Source organism: Micropterus salmoides, unplaced genomic scaffold (assembly GCF_014851395.1).
Source record: "Micropterus salmoides isolate LMB-PRFRI ecotype aquatic unplaced genomic scaffold, ASM1485139v1 Ms_hic_scaffold_5, whole genome shotgun sequence".
Taxonomy (NCBI): domain Eukaryota; kingdom Metazoa; phylum Chordata; class Actinopteri; order Centrarchiformes; family Centrarchidae; genus Micropterus; species Micropterus salmoides.
The window spans coordinates 12433191-12442302 of NW_024044237.1; the positions used below are offsets into that span (position 1 = coordinate 12433191).

Here is a 9112-nt window from a genome sequence, read left to right on the forward strand (position 1 = left end):
TTTGTGTGGGAGTACAATGAAGAGATCTGTTGAACACTGACGCCTCCGGTAACAAACTGGATAAAGCCATCAAGTTCATAAAACAACTTCAGCACAGAGAAAGAAACACAAACATAAAATTGCGGCAGTTTGGAAGGTTATTAAAACGTTTACAGCCAACAAGAGCTGCAGATCAGCTGCAGCACTCACGTCTGTGTCCTCCTGAGTGTCGGGATTTTTAACGAGATTTATCACCTGTTGTAATCAGCTGTTCCGCTTGTTCTGGAGAAGAGGAGACTTCGGCTCCATGTAAAAACTTTCTGTATAACTTTGGACCCAGTATTAAACGTAACTCCATCAGCTGTTAGCTGTAAACACACCGCTGCATACTGGCTGCTATTCCTGAGCAATACATTTAATGCTGACGCACGATCTCAGGCGGACATCAGCGAGACTTGTGTGACTATTTGACTGTTGATTGTGATTTACTGGTTTGCAAACAAAGGTGGAAAACAAGAACAGTAGAAAAAGAACAGACGACAACCTCGATTTAAACCCCGTAGCCTCAACTCACCCATACAGAAATTCACTGAAAGGCAAGCCCCACCCCAAGTACGGGTACTTTCGGAAAGTACAACCCTGGTAAAATAAAGACCCTAGAACTAAATTTAGACCCTGGTGCATGCAGTGGAAATTTTGGAATTTTGAGTGTGTTCCTCCAAAGATTCCTAGTTCCAGGGTATAGTTCCTGTATACTGTACTAATGTACACTCACACACCTAATGCTGGCGCTGCATCCAAATGGGTATATAATGATGTGGACTAGGTTGTACCAGTCATTCATAAACCCATTTGTGTGTAAAGTCGCTTGTAAGTTCTCAGTAACTACTAGCTAGTTTCTAGCTGGTGGTATTTATTAAATCAGGTTGCACCATTAAAGCTTATTTAAGCAATATTTTAGAAGTATAGGCTACATGTCCATAATATATAAAACTACAGCCAGCTGTCAGTTATATTAGCGTAGCATAAAAAGGCAATGGGGAAACAACTCGCCTAAAACATTTGAGATCCTTCTGTTTCTGTGGCTGTTACCTTCAACATCTCAATTTTGGGATGTGTTGCAGAGCTACAGTATGTACATGTCATGGTTGTAATTTCAATAGCTTGCTCATTTCTGAATATATTGACATCAAACCACCTGTCGAGTGTCTTGGACATCCTCCCACAACTTCAAAATTAATTTGTCTCTAAAAAACCCTTTTGCAAATCCTTTAACACCATAATATGTGAACTATTGCCTAAAATATGTTTAGCTTACAACCTTGAAATGTGTGTGGTTGGGTAATAGGTGACTGGAAAGCTGTTTGGGAAAAAGCCCTTAGCAAATCTATTAACACAGTTATCAGTCACCTATTACCCAACTACACACATTTCAAGGTTGTAATTTCAATTGCTAAACATATTTTAGGCAATAGGTCACCCATAATGGTGTTAAGGTATTTCCTAAGGGCTTTTTCAGAAATTAACAGCTGTGAAAGTTGTGGAAGGGTGTCCAAGACAAATGAGATGTGGTTTGATGTCAATATATTCAGAAATGAGCAAGCTATGGGATTTACAACCTTTAAATGTGCATAATTAAAGATATGGGTAATTGATAACCATGATTTTTGGATTTAAAAAAATGTAAACTTTATTTTACAAATATTGAGGGCTGTGTTTCTGATGCCTATGTTTAAAAAACGAAAAAGTTATTCAAGATTCAGATCCGGTCGTATTGCACTTTTGCAACGGTCCCTAACTATGCCTGTGTTGGACAGTTAACTGTGCTCAACTGCATCGTTATCTCTGGTCATTTCAAAACTGTCAAACATCTGCCTAAATTAGCTCTCCAACATATCCCAAAACTGGGAGACAGGGCTTTGACATGAAGCTAGTGAAGGTAACAGTCATTCACTCCGGTTCACAAATCCTATTATGTTGTTTTTTTATAACCTATACAAAAACCAATGGGACTTAAAAAACTTCAATGTTAACATCTTTATTAAACAGCATTTTAATCAAGTGTGGGACAGTTGTGTTGACAAAATCCCATTTTCTCTTTTACTCCTCACTCCTGGTCCAGAAGGGTTTGAGGAACCAGCAGATGCCAGTTGTGTCTCAGCCAGGCTCATCAGCCAATTTGGCATGTTTATACCTGGCCATTTGGATTTAACCTCAGCCACCACCAAACTAGTATATGAAGCATCTATGCTTATATATGAATATGGGACTGGCAGATAAATAGTCAGATGGCAAGGTAATATAAAAAGTGAGCTAGCTAATAAACAAGTTAGAGGAATGGACAGGTAGACAGGATTTCGTGGGCATTTAAGCAGTGAGAGAAATAAAAAGGAAAACAAACCTAATCACAGGCAGGTAGGCAGAGGCAGGCATGTGGATCCTGACTAACTCTGACTTGTCTGCCACTCCAACAGTCCTGCCTGCAATTATTCATTCGCCCCCTGGCTCACAGATTAGACATTTGCATCCTCGCCCTCAGGTGCTTCACAGACGTCTCCATTTGTCTCTCTCACTGTCAGGGACTGTGAGAGCTCTCTGGTTTGTATGATTCCTCAAGTTGGATGCACATCTGATCATGTTCGATACACAGTGCTCCTCATCGTTATCATTAGGGTAAAAATTATTGTTATTCAAGAATATATTGCCATCAGAGTGACTACAGTGAGTTTAATGATGCAGTAAATTACCCAGGATAGCAACATATTGGCTTGTTAGTGACCAGTTAACATTAGTAGACAGTACTGGGGAATACAGGCTGGGAAAGCAATAGGCTGCAGCGCCTGCACTGGAATCTCATTAAGTTGTATACCCTCAAGGCCTTCTCACATACACTGGAACTCCTACCATAATTAGTGATATTGGTCATGTCTTTCGTGTTGTGATTGACTGCAGTGTTTGTGGATAAATCATCACCATCATCATCATCACCACCATCACCATTATCAATACCAGGATTCTGCGCCTGGTTATTTTTTCCCCCAGTAATCATCAGCAGCAAAATCAAGTGCAACACATTTCCAGTGGCCAAAATGTAGACAAGAGCAGCTCTTGACGCGAGGGATGGAAAAGTAAAATCATCAGTCACAAGCTACAGTAGGGGGAAAAAGGACAAGAATGCATTTTCAATAAACTTTTATGAAAAGTAGTCCAAAATAGTCCCTTTATCTCGTATGGGAGCCGCACAAGTATTTTAAGGAAGTGAAGATGGAGATAGGAGACAGAGCTGAGAGGACACTAATTCAGATGATGACACTGATGCAAGGGAACGGAGTTGGAGGTGAGGAGGGAGAGGGCATGAGGGAACAAGACAGAGGAGAGCTTCAAAGCCCAGAAGGAGGTGCGGTGTCAGTGTTAATTGGTGGAGAAAGAGGTAGATGGAGATTAAGGGCAAGAAGAATAAGACCGTGCGGGAGGAGGAGAATGAGCGGAAGATAAAGAAGTGATATGGCTGGATCAAACTGGATGCTAATGTATGTGTGTGTGTGTTTGTGTGTGTGTGTGTGGAGGTGCAGGGGCAGTGGGGAAAAAAAGGGAAGAGATGCAGCGCAAATGAGAGTGGCAAAAACAGAGAGGGAGGGAGGGGGGTGCACAGAGGCTGTGTGTGGAGATGAATACAGCTGTGCAGAGACCCAGAGGGAGATGCAGAGACGGTAAAACATCCAACAGGAGCCCACACTCCAGGAGCAAATAACACAAGCAACTGCTAGACGGTAGATGGAAGAAAACTGGGATATAATCATAGATAACCGAGGAAGAAGACCAGTCTCAGCCTCTCACAGCATTTGAGGCGGAAGAGTGGGGGGCAGGAACAAAAGAAAGCGTGGAAAGAGAAGAGGAGTGACCTGAGGTGGGAAAAGAAAAGCAGAAGACTGAAACAGGTAGGAGAAAGAGAGAAACACGCGATGACTCCAAACATGAAGAAAACTGTGTGTATGTTGAAGAAATACTTACAGTATAAATAGATGAATTGTAAAGCCAAATATCTCTTTGGAGAAAAATGAAAAGAAAGGAAAAGAAAGAGATATTCTATCAACTAATATGTTATTCTGTAGTTAGACAAAGTGTGGCTTAAGGGAAAGAGGTGACGGGGGAAGTGTGGACTCAAAGAGGAATGAGTGGAGGAAGGGAGCAAAACAATGCAAATAATCAACTGAGCCTTAAGCTGCAGCACTGTAAACAAGAAAAAGAATGAGAACTGAGAAATATGGTGGCATGCGTAGAAAAACAAGTAGGTTCTAATAACATTCTACAACTCTTTCATTTTGGCCGACAGAAAAGGAAATGAATGGTGTTCATGCGCATCATGATTTATAACGGCAGTGCCATGTAAATAATACATGGAATATTTAATGGAAAATGCTTTTCTGAGGTTTTGGCAATATGTCAATATAATGTTTACAAACATTGCCTGGTGTATAGCTGCAAACACAAACACACGCAAGAGTGATTAAGATTATTTGGATGGAAGTTAAGAAGGGAAGGAGGGCTGAAGTCTATTACTGACTGAGGTTAATCTTCAAGAGGAGGAAGGAGGGAAGTGATGGCAAATAACAACTAGACAGCGGGGGGGATCCTCAATGAGTTAGACAGGATTTTTTACGTGGCTTTGTGAATAAACCATGAGGTCGTAGCCACATCAATCAGCAGGCGACTGTGTACAACACAGAAACACATAAATGCAAGAATGTCAATATGCAGGTGCACCCATGTAGCCTTATCTAGACACTGCCTTTATCTCTTTCTGTGTTCTTAGAGCCGAATGGAGCAGCAACTAATATATTCATGGAACAGGGAGGCGGAGATCAATACAAGTTTCCCCTGCGTTTTACAAGTTTGAGGGCAGGGAGGAGACAGTTTATTACATCAAAGGGTGAGAATGGCTGCTGTGGGCACATCTCCCCCTGAGGTGTGTGATCAATTTGGTCAGGTGCTGCCACCCTATGGTGAAACAGTGTTATCCCATAAAATGTAAATGTGTAGGAGAATGATTTGTGGTTCAGCGGTTTAAGTGTTCCTGTTTTGGTTTGTCACATCTCCCTGAGCACAGTTGCTGACCTCTGCCTGCTGATCCGCCATGTCTGTCCAGCTGCACGTGCTACTGACCCTCTGCATGACCTTCACACAGGGGTGAGAGACCCGCTGTCAGATGCTGATGCTGATATTCATATTGATTGGAAGCGCAATCCCTTAGCTTGTGCTCTGCACTGACTTTTATGGTCCAATTCCCATCTCTGTGTCATCTCTTTTCATTGTTTGCAGTAGTTGTATGTATCCTAACCACCACTGGGGGGAATGGAACGACTCACAGCTTCTGCCAACAATTCAGAAGCTGATGAAAGGATACAACCGCTACCTCAGACCTAATTTCAATGGTAGGAATGATTGTTTCAGTTGAAATTGACTGTTAGAAGAGGCTGCTCTACAGCGGTCGTTTGTGTACGTGTCTATCCCCTAATTGAAAACAGACTTATTTCCCCAATCTTCCTGTGATCTGTCTTTGACAGAGGGCCCTGTGGAAATTGGAATGAGTCTTGACATCGCCAGCATTGACGCCATCTCAGAAATCAATATGGTACACCACTCTCCTTACTATTTTTTTGGCAGTGGCTGAATGAATTTAGAATGGAAGAATTGAAGCTTTATCTTCTATATGTCAACTTTTTAGGACTACACTGCAACTATCTTCCTCCGTCAGCGGTGGCGTGATTCCCGGTTGGTGTTCCCGGGCAATGAGAGTGTCAGCGTGGACGGACGCCTTGTGTCACTGCTCTGGATCCCTGACACCTTCATCCCCGACTCCAAGCGTTCCTTCTTGCATGATGTCACGGTGGAAAACCGCCTCATCCGCATCTTCAGCAATGGAACCGTTCTCTACGCCCTCCGGTACATATTTGGTGAAATGTTTAGGTTGTTTTTCTATTTTTTTTTTCTTAACTTCAAGCTGTTTTCATGATTGTCGTGGTAATCAACCGTTAATTGGCCTAAGGTTATACTAAAAAAAGAAAGCATGTATGTATCATCACTTAGTCATGTAACTTACGAGAATGCCACCAAATTTCTGTATTTCTCCTGCCCTTCAAATAGTTCAAATTCTGTTAATGAAGATTCGTAGTCCCCTACGGCCACAGTAAAAGTGTTTCCTGATGTCTAATCTACCATGTCACACTGATGCAGAACGTTATTATGACCAGACAGGTTTGTTAGTGACAGATAGGGCAGCATTGCACGGGGTAGTCTGGGTATTACTAATTTATTATTAGGAACACATTTTGATTCATGACTGTTGACATTGCATATACGTTGTATGGTAGAGCCATGTTGTCCATATCTGTGTTTGTCAATGAAAAATCTGCCATGTGCCTTGGTTTTCATATTAAAATTTGCATATTTTGCTATAGCTAGGCCCCATATACAGAATGGGACACTTTAATGTCCTTAGCAATAGCAGCATTGTTAAAACCTATTCTATTTCTAATGCTCAGAGACTGTCACTGAATTCCAATATAATATAATATAATATATATATATATAAATTCCATAATTCCAATATGTCAGCCACTTCTACATAATAAATGCATCAAATACAGTGGTCTTTTATTCTTTTGATAGATTCTCAGGGGGAGAGTTCTTTGTTTATTCATTATTAATTGCCTTGTCCTACATCAAAACCTTAACAACGTTTCATGCGGGAGTTTTCGTACGGTTCTAATGATCTTGCTATGAATTCACAACAGCATCACAGCTACGATTGCCTGCAACATGGACCTGACTAAGTACCCCATGGACAGACAAGTGTGCACCCTGCAGCTGGAGAGCTGTGAGTAACCCCTCCCCCTCCCCTCCACCATCAAACATCCAAATCATCATCATCACCATCATCATCAGTGTAGTGAGTACAACTAACTGAAGAGACAATGTTGTCTTAAGCAGGTTGTATTCATCAAACCTTAATTGCGTGATTGTGAATGTGTGTGTGATCAGGGGGCTACAACCTGCAGGACGTGGTGTTCTACTGGACCAGAGGGAATGACTCAGTGAAAGGTCTAGACACACTGCGGTTGGCCCAGTACAGTGTAGAGAGCTACTACACCTCAGTGTCAGAGGCTGTGTATGAGACAGGTAAGACACTTCAGCTCCCAGAATTCCCCTTCCCTTGTGCAGTAGTAAAGGGGAAACTTCTTGTCGAGCACAAATACAACACATTGTCTTTAGGATCTTTTTTTGTGCCTCTTCACAGGACAATACCCCAAGCTGGTGTTGCATTTTGCACTGCGCAGAAATGTGTTGTTCTTTATCTTGGAGACGTATGTTCCCTCCATTCTGCTGGTGGTTCTCTCCTGGGTCTCTTTCTGGATCAGCCAATCCTCTGTCCCCGCTAGGACCTGTATTGGTCAGTATCATATGTCTAACTGCATTTGTTAAAGCATTATGATGTTGGTACATTTCAGTGCATCCACTTAAATTAAAAATTTTAATTATTATAAAAATTCATCATTATATATTGATTCCATGTATGACCTTATACTTTTTAAAATACCATCTCACCAACATCATATGGTATATATATAATATAAAACCCCTTTTTCATTTAAAATTGCATGTTTATACTGGTTAAAGTTTATGTGAAACACATTTTGCGTTTTGGTGGTGTTTTCACTTCAGGACAATAGGAAGACCTGCAGTAGTCAGCTGTGCATTACAACTGCCCTGCTGTATCTATAAAAATATAAATATCAGTATATCATCATTGCTTTAGCACCAGTGAAACACATATTTTGATCCTTAGCTATATGGTTGACTGAGGTCAGTACCCAATGAGATCAGACAAGAGCAAACGTTAAGAAAAAACAGCCAATGAAGGGAAGAAGGACTGATGAAGGGCTGGACTGACACACATTTTTACACTTTAATTCATTACCGATACATGGATTATTGATTCAACCCCTATCATGCATTATGAACACAGCAACACTGTGATCTGCTTTCCAGGCGTGACAACAGTCCTGACAATGACAACACTGATGATGGGCGCCCGCACTTCCCTGCCAAACGCCAACTGCTTCATCAAGGCCATAGACGTTTACCTGGGAATCTGCTTCACCTTCATCTTTGGTGCACTGCTGGAGTATGCCTGTGCCCACTTCTGTACCATGCAGCACCACACCTTAGAGGATTTTCACAGGGTGAGGAACATGTTAGTATCATAAATATAGGCTAAGTAGTGTTTTAAAAACACGTTAGATAATGAAAACATCTGTCTATCTATCTATCTATCAGGATCTCCTGAGGGAGTTCAATGAATCCAATGGAAATGGTTCTATCCCCATCGCCAGCTCCACCCAACCAAACCAGTCTGTGGAGATTGGCTCCACTGCAGAGGAGCCCACAGAGCAGTCAGCGAACAGTGACACTCGGAACAATGATGGAACGAAAGAGAAGACGCCTGGGCAGGGCTGCGGCCTGTCTTCAGTGAAGGATGCGTCGCGTAGGGCAGCATCCGTCTTCCATGTGGAAAATCCACACAACATTGATCGCCACGCTCGCACTGTTTTCCCCACTGCGTTCCTTTTCGTTAATATCCTCTACTGGCTTTATTACCTCTTTCTCTGAGAGCCCGTTCCAAACTGCTGCATTAATTCACCATCCTGAAGCTGCTCTACCTCTTCAATTGAGACCCAATACCAGTTGCCACTGCCTGGATCTATACTGATCATAGAACCATTTTGTATCACATATAAGAAACCTTGTTGTCCCACAGACAGGGCGACAAAGTTATGAAAAGCAGTGGAATTTCCTCTTTGTATCACACTCTGAATTATAAGCTAGTATTGATCACATATGAATGGATTGCTACTAACATATTAACAATTAGGATTGCATTAACTAGCTGTAAACAATAGGCTGCCTGAACTGCATCACACTATACTGTGCTGCTCTGAATTGCCTTCATTTAGTGACTGATGTAGATGTAGATTTTGTTTTCTTGTTTTGGCTTTCATACATTGTTTGTATGAGACCATTTACTGTATATTTACTTCACAGCATATCATGTGAAATTAAAAGAATAAATCAG

General features: G+C 41.6%; 1 protein-coding gene across 1 annotated transcript; it reads left to right on the forward strand.

Moving 5' to 3' along the window:
- The first annotated feature begins 3620 nt into the window (after positions 1-3620).
- LOC119888992 (gamma-aminobutyric acid type A receptor subunit pi) lies at positions 3621-8975 on the forward strand. The gene is made up of 10 exons (XM_038699821.1): positions 3621-3917; positions 5087-5166; positions 5299-5411; positions 5544-5611; positions 5705-5922; positions 6774-6856; positions 7021-7158; positions 7277-7429; positions 8029-8222; positions 8317-8975. The coding sequence occupies exons 2-10, from the start codon at positions 5114-5116 to the stop codon at positions 8647-8649; spliced, it is 1353 nt and encodes a 450-aa protein (XP_038555749.1). The 5' UTR covers positions 3621-3917; positions 5087-5113; the 3' UTR covers positions 8650-8975.
- The last annotated feature ends 137 nt before the right edge of the window (positions 8976-9112 follow it).